A 17,090-nucleotide genomic window follows, 5' to 3' on the forward strand; every position below is an offset into this window, starting at 1 on the left:
AAAGAGAGAGAGGGGAGGGGGGAGTGAGAGAGAGAGACAGACAGACAGACAGACAGACAGACAGACAGACAAAGATAGACAGTGAGAGGATGAAAGAGAAATATATATAGAGAGGCAGAGACAGACAATAACACACATACACACACAGACACACACACAGACACACACACAGACACAGACAGTAAGACAGACAGACCAACAGACAGACAGACAGACAGACAGACAGACACCCACATAGGCAAGCTCTATCTCAGCTGACAAAACCTAAACGATAGAAATTCTCCCCACATGGGAATAGAACTCTGGTCTCTTGCGTGCGAAAACGAAGTGCCTAAGTGAAACAAAAGAAACGCTGGTCATGAGAGTCAACCAAAAAGTCCATATCTATAGTGTTATGTTTCGATTAATTGTGTAACAGGAAGAAATAGGTCAACCCTTTAATCTACGGATCCTTACACTAAAAAGAGTGGTCATCCTGTATTATTAAAAGCATAAAAACGGTATGATGGCATTGTGGTCGTCACTCATAATTCAAATCAAAAAGTTGTTTGCTGTTGTTGGTTTGTCGTTTTTATGGGGGGTTTTTTGGAAGCTGAAAAAGTTCAAAAAATAAGTTACACGATTACAGAATGACACAACTTAGGAAAAGCACAAATATACTTATTATAGCCTAAAGCGAATAGATAGCTGTGATAGAAAGCTGTAGAAAGTGAGACATACACTATTATTGATATTAAGGGATCATTTCCGCTTTCTTAGATTTAATCAAAAGACACGCCATAGTCCTCGAAGGTTGAAAGGGAGGGTAAACCTCTATAGTTACAATTACAATAGGAAAACCCACTTAATTAAATCTCTCCAAAAAAGACACGTAGTAACATAGAGTGCTGCTAAGTGAACGACCTCAGTACCAGATCAATAGGTGGGCAAAGTGGAGCCAGAATAAGATAGAGCTACTCGTTACACGCATTACGTGTCAAGAGATCTCTTAACCGCTCGATATTGACCTTTCGCTACCCTAGAATTACAAAGCTCTATCTGCTCAGTACCCTGTTTTTTTAAAGAAATTTGCAGTTAGAAATTTTGAGTTTTACAAGTCAAGCTTTTTCGAAAGCAATCTTTGAATAACTTGATAACGACTCTGGCTTATCTTACGATTCTGATAGCGCAGATCGAATATTAAAAATTTGGTTTCTGAAATCATGGTCTTTGTAACTCAGAACGGCCAAACATGTCAGATAGAACTTTTGTAATTCTAAGGTAGCAGCCATGTCCCCATTGCAGTCACTTGTACTAACGGTCACTGTCGCGTGACACCCTTGTGTTTTCGCTTATTTCTAACCTCTCTTCTGCTGTCTCTTCCCATCCAACGCAACCACGGCCAATAGTTAGTTTCGCGACTAATCATCCTCAAAACTTGCTCATAACGGTCTCTCGCTCCAAAGGTTTTCCTCCAACCTGACTTCTGACTGAGTGTTTGCTCTCAAATATTTCAAAAAAGGTCTTATGATACATTATCACAATTGTGATGGAAGTGAAATAGAAAGATATACTAAGGTTTCAGATTTCAAATCATCGGTTTACTTTGTCAAGTCTTTAAAACAACCATAATCAGCCGTGTCTTTAGAGGCCACCAGTCTATAATGGCCACTCTTTCCGTGATCTTGAGTGACTGTTACTGACAAGTTCGACTGTACTACGAAAAAAAGAACTGGAGAATAGAGCTAAGGGTTTTGCTGGGTTCAGCGTCCTTCCATTTGAAGTGTCTGGCAACGGGTTTAATATATCAGTACGTTGTGGATTATACGAATAGTTAATATTGTTGTTGCTCTTGTTATTGTTGTTGTTTTGTTGTTGTTTTGTTGTTGTTGTCGTTGTTGTTTTTGCTGTTATTGTTACCGATATTGTTTTTGGGGCTTCTGCCGAGACTACTAGTGCATGATGGCATGTTGTTGTTGTTGTTGTTATTGTTGTTGTTGTTGTTGCTGTTGTTACTATTGTTGTGTTGCTGCTGATGTCGATGTTGATGTTGTTTTTTGTTGTTTTAGTTTCTGTAGTTGCTGTTGTTACTGCTGTTGTATTTTCTTCCCTTCTGCTTCTGCTGTTATTTTTTCCTTCCGCTGCTGCCGCTGTTGTTGTTGTTGTTGTTGGTGGTGGTGCAGGGTTTAGCTTTTTAAAAACAAATTGTAAGAGCACTTTACAACAGAAATAGGTTGTTGTTGGAGATGAGTTTCACAACAGTCGACGGCAAATCAAAACGATAGCCATCCCATTCCGCTCAGTACACACGAGAAAAATAACAGATCTGGAAACAGAACGTAGGAGCAGTCCGACCACACCGTGGTGTTAGGAGAGGGCAAAGGATGCTAATCAGTTTGCTACGACACATGCAGAACTATTTGCTCTCACTGGGCACCCTGGTGTAGGACCTGTCATGTTAAGAGTTGCCATACATCCATCACAGTGGAACTTTGGTTTGCCTCAATGGCATGCGCACTGGCCTTCAATAATAATTTTTCTTTTGTTCCTTGTTCTGATTTTGGTGTCGAGGTTACGTAATATGCCAACATGATGCAGATTGTTAGACTTCCAGAAAAAAGAAAACAAGAAAAGGCTGAACTGCTTGGTCTGTGATTATGATGATGATGATGATGACGATGATGATGAAGATAATGACGATAATGATGATGATCATATTAGTATTGCTGTTCGTCAGGTTTGCCTGTATACGTCATATCAATACTCAATTTTCTCTGAGGAAGATAGTATTATCTTTATCAAGGGTGTTATACCCACTGCCCAAGTTACTCGGTGGATGATATTATCGAATGTGCTATACCGCGATTACAAAATAATAAGATTGTATCTCATTTACACCCAGTTTGAGGTATTTGCAAATTTTAAGTTCAAATTTTAATACACTATCATATCTCCCTAAAATGAAGAATAGAATGATCAGGGTTTTTTATCTTTCAGACAAGTCAAAGTCCGCCTTGTATATTATCTAAATTGTATCGACGGGCGTAAAGTCCAAGCCCTCCTCCACTTATAATGATATATATATCTAATATGCATATTATATAGGCGTAGGCTTTTTCAGGTCAGTAGATCATACCACAACCCTGGGCAAAAGTTTTTATTCGCTTCTAAATATTGCCATACTGAAACCAAAAGGTATGGTCAAATGTTGGATAGTTATAGGGAACAATAAATAGTATCGGAGTTCTTCCCTCTATATCAATTTTGAAAGTTTAGTGGTGATTAGAAACACAAAAGTCGAATGATTTCGACAAAATATTATGTTATGAAAACTTGATGAATAGTGATATCGGGCCAAGTCGTCCGCATGAAGACAACCGTGTCCTTTGGAAGAATACTTTAACCCCCTCCCCACTCCCACCCCTTTCAATGTAGGTGTTTTTGCACCCCCATCAATACATTTTAGATCATTTAAGAGGTGGGCTTCGACCCTACCTGTAACGTCCAACTCGGGCTGAGAGGGATACAACTGTACAGCAGAAATACCGAGATGATTGATAAAAATTCTCCACCCACATTTTTTTAAATTTGACCCCAGGTTTTCTGTGTGCGACGGCGAAGCGCTTAGCCGCTACACCACATGCTCCTTTGAAGGGTACTAAAACTGTGAAACAGATCTATCAAATTGAGAACATACCCACGGTGTCCTCGCCGCGAGTTATTCGGGGATTGCATCAAGGTTCCACTAGGGAAAAGAAACTTACACTTAGATCAATCGAAAGAAATGTAAGGGCTTGAATGTGGATTATATGAACGATATCGGGTTTGATATTTTCTCGGAAATAATATGTAATGCTGACATTTCCCAAATATCAATCTTGTCTTGAATTTTTCATCCTGTTGTAAATGTTGTCATGATTGCGTGGAGGCAACCGAAAATAACGAAACTAAGCACAATTATGAATATTCAATCTTTTCAAGCTCATTTTCTCACCTCTTGGCGAATTTGTACAGAGCAAAATGAATAAATAAATAGACACTGACAACAACAACAACAACAACAACAGAACAACAGCAACAAGACAACAATAACATCAGCAACAAAGCAACAGCAACCAGAAGAGCAAAAATAACAACGACAGCAGCAATAACGAACACAAAAATAAATACAAGAAACAATGACAGAAAAAGCAGAAAAGGCAACGGCAACAGTAACAGCACCACAAGGTCACCATCTTTGTTATGAAATCGCGGCCTTAGGATTTCAAGGTTCTATCCGCTAAGTACTTTGTTTTGAGAGATTTGACGGGAAAAAAATTGAGTTTCACAACAAAGCTTTTCGAATGTAACTATATGAATAATTTTAAAGACTTCGAAAAATCCTAGGACTTTGAGGGAGCAGATAGAACATTCAATTATTTTCTAGCCTAATTGTCTTAGTAACCCAAAACGGTAAAAAAAATGTCATATAGAACTTTGAAATTCTGAGGTAGCGACATAGCAAAAGCCGGACAAACTGCAGCAGCAATCATAGCAGGAACGCAGGTTTTCTCCCTTAGCTTTACCAGACGCTGATTTTTTTTCAAATGTAGGTATGTTACGTCTTCCCTCCCCTCCACCCCCCCCCCATAAAAAATGAAGGTCATTTAGGAAGCGGGCTTCGGCTCCGCCTGCCAGCACCAAGTAGGCTGACAGGGATACAACACCCCAGAAGAAAGACCGAAATGTTTGGTAAAAATCATCTCCATTCCGGAATCGAAATCAGGTCTCCTGCGTGTGAGGGAAAAAGTGCCTAATCGCTACACCACAGATGAGGGTACTAGAAATAGAAGCAAAAGTAAAAGAACTATATTTTATCGAGCTTCACACAAACAGGAGACCAGACGTCCGATAAGGATCTGTAAAAGACAGATGACTAAGATCTTGTTGTTATCCAACTTCCCGACCTTGACCTTACGGGAACAGTTTTGGCTCTTCCTTTTTCTTGAATGGGGGGGGGGTTTGTAAGTAAGGACTGTCCTACAGAGTCCTCCATCAAGTCTTTCTCCACGGGCCAAAGGAATTCCCAACGGCTGTCGAATGGGTAGAAAAAGCTTTCGTTTCTGTGGGATTGTGGAATAGACCACACCCTCTCCTCTTTGCGTCCCATTTTTATTTCTAATTCGCCACGCCCCATTCACTTGGGTTGGGTTGGGTTTTTTTTGCGGGAAATCCTTATTTCACCTCGCAGTTGGAAAAATCTCCCCACCCCCTCAACCCTCCCTTTACTTTAATCTATTTGGTTTTCTTTAGGGAATTCCCGATGTTACCTCCCGTGGGGAGACATTTTCTTATTCCGGCTCCTTTGAAATATTTATCTTGGGTGCGGCGCCCGAACCAGACGTTGTGAAAGAGGAAATCCAAACATAAAAATGGAACCGCTCCTTGATCTTTAGTGAGTAAACAGCGCTTAATGCCTAACGAGTGAACAACAGAACCTGTGTCCGTGGTCCAATCCAATGGGTATAGACTTCACTGTTGTTCTCAGAAGAAGTGAGTTCGGTTTTCTCGTGGGGAATGTTTTTTTTCAAAGCGAGTATCACTGTTTGTCTTCTGGTATCCATCCTCCCAGCCTTGTTAGCAAATTTGCCCGCCGCGTACAATGAACTAAATTGTTTCGTTTTGATTTTTAGTAAAAGTGTTACGGTGCTTGCAACATATCATAAATAGGTCATAATGTGCTGAAAATTAGAGGTGATATCAGAGAGTAGCTTAAAAAGAAAAGAAGAAAATATTTGAGGACGATAGACGTGCACTACACAAGAATCTAAATTTAAAATAGTTAAACATTCACAATGTTTACAATAAAGACAAACACAGAAAGACACACTGCAACAGTACTGAAGAACACAGTCGTTTTTAAAAGTAAATATGAATAGCTCGCAAAGCTTTTAAGCTTTTTGTGGGATGTCGGCGGGAGCTCCTGTGTGGTTCGCTCCTTTTTTCTTTTCAAATATCCATCATTGGTATCTCGCCTCCTTTTCTTTTTATGACACCCTGTAGTAACACTTTTAATCTACTGCACTTATATGACCCATGAGTAGAAAGATAGATAGATAGATAGATAGATAGATAGATAGATAGATAGATAGATAGATAGATAAATAGATAGATAGATAGATAAATAGATAGATAAATAGATAGCTAGATAGATAGATAGATAGATAGATACATAGATACATAGATAGATACATAGATACATAGATAGATAGATAGATACATAGATACATAGATAGATAGATAGATACATAGATAGATAGATAGATAGATGACTGAATGGATAGATGGAAAGATGGATAAATGGACGGATGGATGGGCGGATGTTGAATAGATAAATCTCCAAACTTTTCACTTGAACAAGAGCGAGGGAGAAAAAAAAGTCCTTTCTGCACCTACAAGTTCTATTTTTCAACCTTTTTGTACTCTCCAAGACTGTGTTTGTGAATCTTTCTTCTATTGACCAAAATGAAACTCAATTTTGACGTGGGACTAACATAATTATTGCTCGAAAGGAATATTGAATTGCGGGAGAGGAGTTATCTGTAGATTGTTAGGTTTCGGGGCGGGCTATAGAAGATAGACGGTAGAATTAATTTCAACTTTGAATCTGAGGCCCAAAAAAATAATTAATTTAAAACATAAAGGTTGAGACGATCCCACAGGAACACAAATAGATTAATTAATTAATCAATTAATCACATTAAATTTTTAGAAATCAACATGACAATCAATATAAAAATAAAGTAAACTATAATAGTAAATAAATTTACAGATATTAAAAATTAAAAAAATAAAAACAAAGATCGTAATCAGTAAAAAGTCGGTCTACCATAACCCAAATTTCAGCCATAGTGACACCATTATGGAATTCTTACAAAAGGCGTTACTACAGAAAGACAATGACAGAGCCCATGCAACAACCAACACCCTGCTCCTGGTGAGATCAATGGCCGTTGAAGAGGGGAATATGTCGTCAATTATTATTGTCGCAGATCACGAGCTACTGTAGAATCCAGATGAGGCTTAAGAAGGGATCATCAGGACATTGGCCTGAACAGTGTCGAGATGAGCATCTATACCTACATGGATAACAGGTCACTCATTAAGTATATATTTGTGGTTCATTTTGGCAAGAATATTCGTCGTGTGGTTACTCGTGTTTATCACTTTACATAAGAAATAGTTTACTAACGTCCTTGGTGTAACAGTTAGATATTTCGTAGTTGCACGCAGATGACCTGAGTTTGATGCCTGTTGGAAGGACATTTTAAATGTTGTAACTCTCTCAGTCCGTTCTGGCCCTAATGACAGACAGGGCCAAAGTGCGCCTCCTCTCCTAAATGGTCTAAATCTAGCTGACAGGGGCATAAACCATCTATAATAAAATTTTAAAAAGAAATAATTAAAAATGGATACAGTTCGCCGCTACAACTGAGTCCAGAAATTGCAAAGTGATGTGGTCATCTGGACGTTGACCCGTTGTGTGTTTTCCTGAGTTTGTTACGTAAGTGTGGGTCGGGTTTAAGAAGCTTTAGAGTTCTGGCACCGGAGTTCAGAATACAGTGAAACCTGCTCCAAGACAGTAACCGGTATAAACGACAACGTGCTACGTTTCCATTGCGGGTTTTTTTTCATTATTATAATGACACTGCTCAAGCAGACCACCTGTTTAAGATGACCACTTTTCTGCTCGACAATGGGTCGTCATATTGTACAGGTTAGACATTACTATGTACATTACATGCGAGAGAGCGAGAGGGAGCGAGAGAGGGGGAGAGGGAGAGAGAGGGGGGGAGAGAGGGAGGGAGAGAGAGAGAGAGAGAGAGAGAGAGAGAGAGAGAGAGAGAGAGAGAGAGAGAGAGACTGCTACAGCTAAGTCCAACAAGTCTAAATCTATTTTCCAATCTATCTGCGATATATTCTCAAGACATGCTTTTCACTTTGGCAGTTTAACTTTTTCTGTTTCAGCAAAAGTTCCATAGCACTTGAAAATAAAGAGGAGGGATATGGACGATCCTTAGATGTTTGATAGAAAAGAAGGAGCACAAACAAAACAGAGCAACCGCCAAGCCACCCAAGTAGTTGACCTAGGCTTTGGTATGATAGTATGGTAATGTTAAGATGGCATCATCAGAATATAAGCCTCGATAATCATAGAGTTTGTTTTTTAAAGTTTTTAATACGATAGTTTGGGTCAGATTTCAATGTGCTCAGCAGACTTTATGGCTTCTGGCTAATAGGTAACTTTTCAGTAATTGTATAAAAGAGAGTATATTGCTATTGAGCGGTGGAACTATTAAGTCACAGGTTATCTCCCCTTCTTTTCCCTCTCTCTCCCCCCCTCCCCCCCCTCCCCATCCCTACCCTAACTATGGCTCAGAACTGGTTACAAAATTCAGTCCTAAATGCCTTAGTTTGGCAGTTGACTTGACGTTTGGTGTAATATTATAAGGTTAATGTGGGGTATTCAAAACATTGGCCCCAATTGTCTCAGTGTCATCTTATGACGTATTACTATGTTTGTGTGGGGTTTCAGGATGTTCAGAACGGCGTCTGTGGTGTAGCCGTTAGGCACCTCACCGTTACATGGAGAAGATCCAATTTCGATTCCCGAGTGGGGAGAATTTTTATTAAGTGTCTTGGTCTTTTCGTTGGGATGTTGTATCCCTTTCAGCCTAGGTTGGCTCTCACAGTAAAAGTCGAAGCTTGCCTCTAAATGATCTAAATTTTCTGATGGGGGTGTATAACCCTACACTTTAAAAAAAGGTGCTCAATTTGTTTTGGCTATTGAGTTACTCCTGGGTTGATAGCAATTATATATATATATATATATAGATAGATAGATAGATAGATAGATAGATAGATAGATAGATAGATAGATAGATATATATATATATATATAAGGGGAAAAGAGAGAGAGAGAGAGAGAGAGAGAGAGAGAGAGAGAGAGAGAGAGAGAGAGAGAGAGAGAGACCTTCCAATGATGAGTGGTGGCGTTAAGTCTTAAGCTATTTTCTCTTCCCGTCCATCTCACAGACTTGCAAGTCCAACCACAAGTCTTATAGTTTGGCAATAGAATCCAGCATGGTAAGGTTTAGATAGGATCCTCAGGACATCGGCCCGGGCAGTGAAAATGTGTTTTTATGTTTTTATTACATAATTATGGGTCGTTTTACGGGTTGCTCAGAATCTTCCCATTAGAATTCATTGTATCTTACTATTAATAATTACGGTCGAGCCTTGTCTAACGACCACCTTTCCAAGACAATCATCTCTACGGACGATCATTTCCCACCCACCACCGTTGCCTCTTTTCTATACTATAATGATGATATCCATGGCACTCATCTTTCTTGGATGGCGATATTTTCCTCGACAGTATGAGTGGTCGTAATGGGCAAGTTCCTGCGCAATTATATAACAGAGTGCATGCTACCAATGGAGGGGGCTGCCGGTAAATCTGGAGATTTGTGAACACAGAACTCAGACAGATTCTTAAAAAATAGCTATTCTAAACGTCTGATGAAGTTAAACCTGTCCAAGACGACAATAAATTGTCGAGGAGAAAAGTGATCAACGTAGACAGGGAGTCTCCTCGGGCAGTATCATTAGGACATGAAAAAAAAACAAAGAAAAAAAACGTTTTAGAGGGGGAAATGGTCGTTTGTGCTGGTGATTGGCTTGGATAGGTGGTTGTTGGAGCAGGTTCGACTGTGCTATGATAGTTGAATAACCCTTTATCATGGTATGGTAGTATGTAATTAGTTTAATGTGATTAAAGCATACCAAGGTTAATTAAGAGAAACATGTCCAAATCTCTCCCCCACCCCCTCCCCCCAATCCGACACGTACGAACCAAGTATGTAGAGAGCCTTGAAAACTCCCCCTAGCAACCCGAACCAAAGAACGTTCCAATGAGAGATTCAAATCAGGCCTATTCTCAGGCCCATTGACGTCATAGTCAAAGATGATAAATCAATATAACCTGAGGTAACGGCTCGATCAGGATGGCTATCAACCGGTGGTATACAAAGGTAATGAGTATTTCTGCTCCTGCGTGGAAACAAGCAATATTGACCAAGTTTTACTCATAAATAGCAATCTCATAAAATCGACATTAGGAGATGAGTCAACAAAAAAAAACCTCTTAAGTGCATTAACTTATTTGTACATCTCTCATAGATAGATACTGTTGCTTAGACTAATATGAATATCATGAACAAGCAATGAGGACCAAGTTGTACTCATAAAAAGTCAACCCCCTATACAACAACGGATGTGGGAACTTTTATGAACCAATTTAAAAGCTATGAAAAGAGTCCACTGAATTAGTTTCAGTCCCATATAAACAGTTCATGACGCGTTCAATAATAACAATTAAAAAACAATGATTCGGTGAGCAAGATGATTTTACTTGGACGTTAAATGGACAAATAGTCACTTTGTTAATATTCCACTTCCAGCTGTGCTTCGCATTATTTACATATATAATAAAAGGGGTGAAAAGATATAGGGTCAAAGTCACAACTAGTTCTCTGTATGATGACGTATGTGGCGTCGGTGGCCTAGTGGTTAGGCTCTCGGACTCGCAACCGTAAGGTCGTGGGTTCGAATCCCGTCAGGGACCCGACGTTGTGTCCTTGGGAAAGGCACTTTACACGAATTTTCCTCACTTTACCTAGGTGGGAATGGGTACACGGCTATAGACAACGAAAGATCTTGTCAGTTTGTTAGTGTTTGAGTGCTGAATCGGCTGCTTGCACTGTATGCTTCCCGGGAAGCTGAGAATGTTTCGGAGTGTTCTATGGTCTGCTGGGGTAATAATATAGTGTAAAGCGCATAGAGCCTGCTGTTGAGCGGGGATATGCGCTATAAAAATGCTATCTATTGTTATTATTATTATGACACAAGTCAGGGGAGATTATATAGCATAGCAGTAAGGGTGAATGACATTTTGTCTGGAAGGTTTTAAACCATACTATGGCATTCACGAAGTACCAACATTCAGTTGTACATCATGTTAATGTCCAGCTTTATTTATTAAATTCGTTATTTTGTTTTCACTTTCATTTATTATTTTCGAAATGACCTCAAGGTGACTAAACCCATTACCCTTCTCACCTTTCACTGTTATTTGGATATCTAGCATCGGCAGTTGCTTGCCTTGTACTGTTATGTATAATAGCATGACTTTACTCCTGCATTTAACAGTAAGTTATTTTTCGAATTAACACTTTAAGAACGCACATTTTGATCCTTCAACAAGGATCGAAGATGCGTTATTTTGGGGCTCTAGGTTATTTGTACTAATTTTTATCAACGTTTGTATTTTTTATCTAGAAATATATAAGGCAGGCAATGATGTGCATGTAAATTGATGTTTCTGATTTGCGCATGACGGTATGAAATATGCCAAAACACTTTCTTAATTCTGCTGCCGATTAGACATATAATTTGTCAGCTACGCCCTTTAAGTGTTAAGTCTCATAAACTCAATTATTATTTAAGAAGTAACGAAAGCTGTAAGTGTTGCAAAAGGAGTGTTTTGATGACTTAAGCAGAAGGCTCGCAAAGAAACTTTACTGTACGTGTTGTAGTGCCCCCATCGACACAATTTAGATAATTCTGGAAACGGGCTTTGACCCTACCTCTCAGGGGCAAGCCGGGCTGAGTGGGATGCAACATCTAAGCAGAAAAATGGACATACATCACAGTCTCCATTATTATCATCACCAACAATTAAAAAAAAGGAATAAATTGCGACGCCAAGCCGTTAAACCACCACCCCTATCACAAATAAACAAAAGCTAACAAACAAGCAAACAAACAAAACAAACAGACAGACAAACAAACGCAGAGACAAACAAACCAACAAACATACAGATACAAACAAGCAAATAAACAAACAAACAAAAGAAGAAAAAAACAACTGATTTGCAGCCAAGACTGTATAAGTGGATTTGTCAGTATACGATTTTGTGGCAAATATAGTGACCTGACCATCAATCAAATGATCAGAGCAGCGCAAAACACCGACACTCAACTGTGTGACGATGTGTGAAATTCTTGTCAAAGATTGTAATCTTCTGTGATCTTGTTATCATACAGTTCAGAGATCGGTGTTGCTTTTAAATAATCAATTTTTTATTCTGCAGTTTCTTCTCATCTTGCTTTCTTTATCTCTTTGTTTCTCTGTCTTGTCTGTCTGTCTGTTTGTCTCTCAGTCAGTCTGTCTGTCGCTCTGTCCGTCTGTCTGTCTGTCAGTCAGTCTGTCTGCCTGTCAGTCAGTCAGTCAGTCTGTCTGTCTGTTTGTCTGTCTCTTTCGCTATCTTTCCATCGCTTGCTTTCTCTATATCTCTCTTCCTTTCCCTCTCTTTCTTTTCCTCTGTCTCTCTGCTATCTCTTTCCTTCTCATATTTTCTTTTCCACGTAAAAGTGAAAATAATTCAGGGGGAATGGATATTATGTCTTTCAAAGAGAAAATCTTTGTCAAATTCCACGTTCGATAAACTTGACGTTTCAGTAAAGAACGAGTCTTCAAAATATCGGGGTACTTCTCGGTCCCGAAAGCTTTTGTTACTGCTAGGTGTCATATTTTGAATGGTTTTTCGGTGAACAGAGGACAGGGGAGAATGACCTAATTTTAAAATTTTAAAAAAAGCTCACAAAAAACCGACAAAGTACCAGTCAATAATCCCTCCGGGCAAGAGTGCTCTGCAAATACCTCGTCTTGATGGTATTGATCACGGTATTGATACTCAAAGATTTTGTTGTGTGGTTTTTGTTTCTTTTGTTTCTTTTTTTGCAGTCGACATATCAAAATAGCTCAATGGTTTTACCTCTGTATTTTCAGGCTTGAAACTGAATAGACCTAATAGTTCCTCCTCATGCTAAGCATTAATTTGCATGCTTATGATGGCACGGGTAGCGTTTTGAAGAAACTTCTTCATTTCCAGACGTATCTTTTCCTGTCAAACAAGTCAGCTTCTGCCCCTGTGCATGAGTGGCTTATTTCTAGCAAACCTTTCATTAATATACTGTCACAAATAGGTACTTTTTACTTTCCATCTTGAAAAATGTTATGATCAAGTTTAAGCAGCTAAACAATTTTTAATTTGAAATCAGTTCAACATCGTATGATCACAACTTTATACTAAGCAAGAATTATTAAAAGTGATAAAAGGAACACAAAAAAAGCGCCGACAGAGGTCTAGAAGCAAGTCATGAGTCAAACGCACAAGCACACTCACACACACACATACACACACATACACACACACATACATACACACACACATACACACATATTACACACACACACACACATACACACACACGCACAAGCACACCAACACATATACACACTGCGCATAGATACACACAAACACTCACAACCGGCATTGCCAAAGATCATGGAAAATATAAATTATGTTAACAACCACTGAAAGATCAACAGCTATGCCATTCATTTATGATACACAAACATGTCAGCTGAATAAAGGAAAAGGAAATTTGAGGGGCCTAGCTGTTTTACGCTACATGAAATTACTCATGTGGTGTATTTCTATATTTGAATGTTTGATTGTATAAAATTATGATTGAAGATGATTTACGCTCCCATTCACACAATTTAGATGATGTAGGAGGCGGGTTGCTATGGCACTGCCTGCCAGAGCCAACCTTGGCTGAGAGGCGATACAACGCCTCAGCAGAAAGACTGGATGCTCGATAAAACTTTCCCAAAAGGGGCATCAACCTTATGTCTTCTGCGTGTGACGGCGAATGGCCTTAACGCTACACCACAAACGCTAGATAACTTACAATTTGAATACGCGATATACACACCATTGTATAAATATGGTCTTTGAGTAATTAGAAGTAAAGGAAGCAAACTATCGACAAAAGAAGAACGGTGACAAGTAGCTTAGTTTCATCAGCACAAATTAATCATTCGAAGAGTGAATCAATCTTTGAATCTATCTATCTTTCTACGAATCAGTAAATCTATTAGTTAAGTTTTTGTGAATGTTTTACGCAGTTGCTCAACCAATACGTCATATACGTGCCGAAGATTAGGGATGTTACTACTAAAGAGTGTCATACAAATTAATAAAAGAAGAACGGAGAATGAGTATGTTAGATGTTTAACAGGAATGGAGGAACAAATCATACCAGAGCACCATCCAACCACCCACGGAAATCCATTCTTTTATTAGTCAAACAATCAATCAGTCAATCAAAAGTCAGTCAACATGATAAGGAATAGCCTATACAAAACAGGAAGATGGTCATATTATTAGCCTTTCCGTTGCTTTGGTGAAACATTAAGCTACTTAATAAATGAAGCAAAAAAGAGCGTCCAACTGAAAGACAACGAATGAGGTGGTTTGGAAGTGTAATGAGAATGAGGCCACAACAGCCAGCCTCAAAGGCCAACAACATGCAGTTCGATGGTTACAAGGTAAAATGAAGGTAAAAAGAAAGAGATGGATTGACGTAGTCCAAACGAACAGCATAACGATCCAAACAGCAACACACCCGGCCCACGTCCGACAATCTACATCGCCCCTCGACGCCTCTTAGTATAGGCCAACATAAAAAAACAAAAGTAAAGAAAAGTACTCTACTTACCAGTAGCAGGTTCCAATAAGGCACTATCTCGGCGATCGTCTTGGTTACTTCCGTGCATGCGCTGCCCATCACCATAACGAGGCTGCTATCCTTCGATTTCCGGTAGATGAAATCAAAGAAGGCGTCCGTGCCAACACCAGGGTCACACTGGAAAAGAAATAATAATAATGAATAGCATTTGTACAGCGCATATTCACGCTCAATAGCTGATTCTATGCGTTTTATAATTCATATTTTACTATCTTAATAGAATACACAGCTATGGGAAAAGAACAATACATTATTTATCTGCAACGCAATATAAATTTGGTTGTTAAAATGTATGTGTTTTCCACACCCGTCGACACAATTTAGATCATTTAGGAGGCGGGATTCGACCTGACTCTTAAAGCTAACCCGGGCTGAGAGGGATACAACATCCTAGCAAAAAGCCCCGGATATCGATAAAATTTCTCTCCACAGTGGAATCGGAAGACAGGCTGTCTCTCTGCGGCAACGTACGTTAACTACTGCTACACCACAGACACCGATGTCCTAGGGCTATTCTTATGCAAGTTATTTCCACTAAGACAATGGTATCCACTTCTAACTGGTAATTGGTAACTGACAAGTGAATTGGTATAACGTCCCTTTAATCATTTGACGTCATAGTCCGTCTCCGATAAGACCTAACCAAGTGGTTGGGGAGTTTTGAAAAACTCATCTAAACAATCCAAGTTCAGGAACGTTACATTCTGGTCCCGCCCCCAGACAATTCGTATATTCGTATCATAAGCCTGTGTGAAACCAACAAAGACAACGGCGCACTGCTCAGTGCGTGTTTCCGGGTGTACTGAGAGACAGCAATTTTTTCATAGGTTTAACACCTTTTTCACCACTGTAAGGCTATTTAGGAGGCTGGACCTCCGAATTTAACATCCATTTTCGAAAGGACCAAGCTGAATGGACGGAGACCCATAAAAACACCCCCAAAACAAGCTAAGGCCAAATGCTTCCATGAGGATTCGAACCAGGGCATTTGCTCCAGCATTTAACCAGCTGAATCACAGGGCCGAGGAGAGCAAGTACCTGTAAGAGCAATAATTATGTTGACCTACGCGCTTTGGAATGTTTGTTTCATTTGATATACACAGGCACAGCTGAGTATTTTAACGAGGCTGTGGGTATGCCAGTTTCAAAAGTGAAATTCAACGGCTGTGTAAACTTGGTTTGACCCATCTGCTGTTCGAATTAAGAACCTAGTTTTTAACAAAACCAGGTTAGCATCTCTTTTGGCTTAAATTGAAGTAAACCCAACTTCATAAGGTATAAGTTCTGCTAAGGTTGTAATATCTCAATATTGCATTATGTATTTTTTTAGAAATAGAGAATTCGATATTAATTTTTAAAGTTAAAAGATTTCGACCTATTTTTACTTGAAACAAATTCTTAAATAGATTTTTTGACTCAGATACGCTAACTTTCTTTTAAACGTATGAGCTGATCGGTGAAATACGTATTAATACCATCCGGTTCATCAGCTACTTTCGGAGTTATGGTCTCTACCGCATAGTCAACTGGAGTCCCCAACCCCCCAGGGCGGTGCTACTGACTGAAGTGTCTTCAAGCCTTTCCCAAAGGGGGGGACATTAATCCTGTTCTTATGCACAGTAGAATTGTAATAGTAAATGAGCTGATTCATCAATGGCATGCTTATAACTGTCCCTGAACTGCAATAGGGAACTGCTGCTTTTTTCCCTAGTCCTATCATCGTTTTTCCTCTACTGCTTTTGCATGTTTGTCACACTCTTGTAAACTACTATTTCCGGGTGCCTTGATAGTCGAAGCAGACTTTGTGCCGTTGAAGCTAGAGAGGTGAGCAGAGTAAGCCTGATTCCCTGTAAGGACGTCTCTGTTGATATCCACCCTTTGACGCTCATATGACCGCATGCAGTTGCGAGCGCCGCAAACCCTCTACTAAATCAACTGGACTCCACTCTTTTAAAAAATACGACGAATATCTCACATGACGTCACTTCGACCCACATGTGGTTTCACTTAGTGTAGATATCCTCGATGTTCTTTGAAGGTCATGTAAGTTTAGAATGCCGGGCTCAAGTTTATGTCATCGCTTTGCTTTACAACCTACGTTGCTAAATCCTTCTGAGAGGAGGTCGTACTCTTCAAACCATTGTTAAATAATGACGAATGTTAAACAAGCACCAAGAGGAATCACTCGACTGTTTTCTTTGTCTGTCTGTCTGTCTGTCTATCGGTCTTTCTGTCTGTCTGTCTGTCTGTCTGTCTGTCTGTCTGTCTGTCTATCTGTCTGTCTGTCTGTATTTTTTTTACTCCTACATACAAACCTACTCTGTCCATCAGTACATCTATCTGTCGGTTTCTCAGTCAGCCGTTTGTTCAATAAATATTATTCTCTTTCACACACACACACTCACACACAC

The 17,090-nt window shown here is 39.4% G+C and overlaps 1 protein-coding gene across 1 annotated transcript in view; it reads right to left on the bottom strand.

Moving 5' to 3' along the window:
- The window catches only part of LOC101854281, a gene marked incomplete in the record, with an annotated part of 193,120 nt that overhangs the window by 81,376 nt on the left and 94,654 nt on the right, over positions 1–17,090 (bottom strand). The window contains 1 exon segment of the mRNA XM_035972233.1: positions 14,650–14,796. Within this exon segment, the coding sequence (XP_035828126.1) occupies positions 14,650–14,796 (147 nt within the window).

Source organism: Aplysia californica, unplaced genomic scaffold, assembly GCF_000002075.1.
Source record: "Aplysia californica isolate F4 #8 unplaced genomic scaffold, AplCal3.0 scaffold00620, whole genome shotgun sequence".
Classification (NCBI taxonomy): Eukaryota; Metazoa; Mollusca; class Gastropoda; order Aplysiida; family Aplysiidae; genus Aplysia; species Aplysia californica.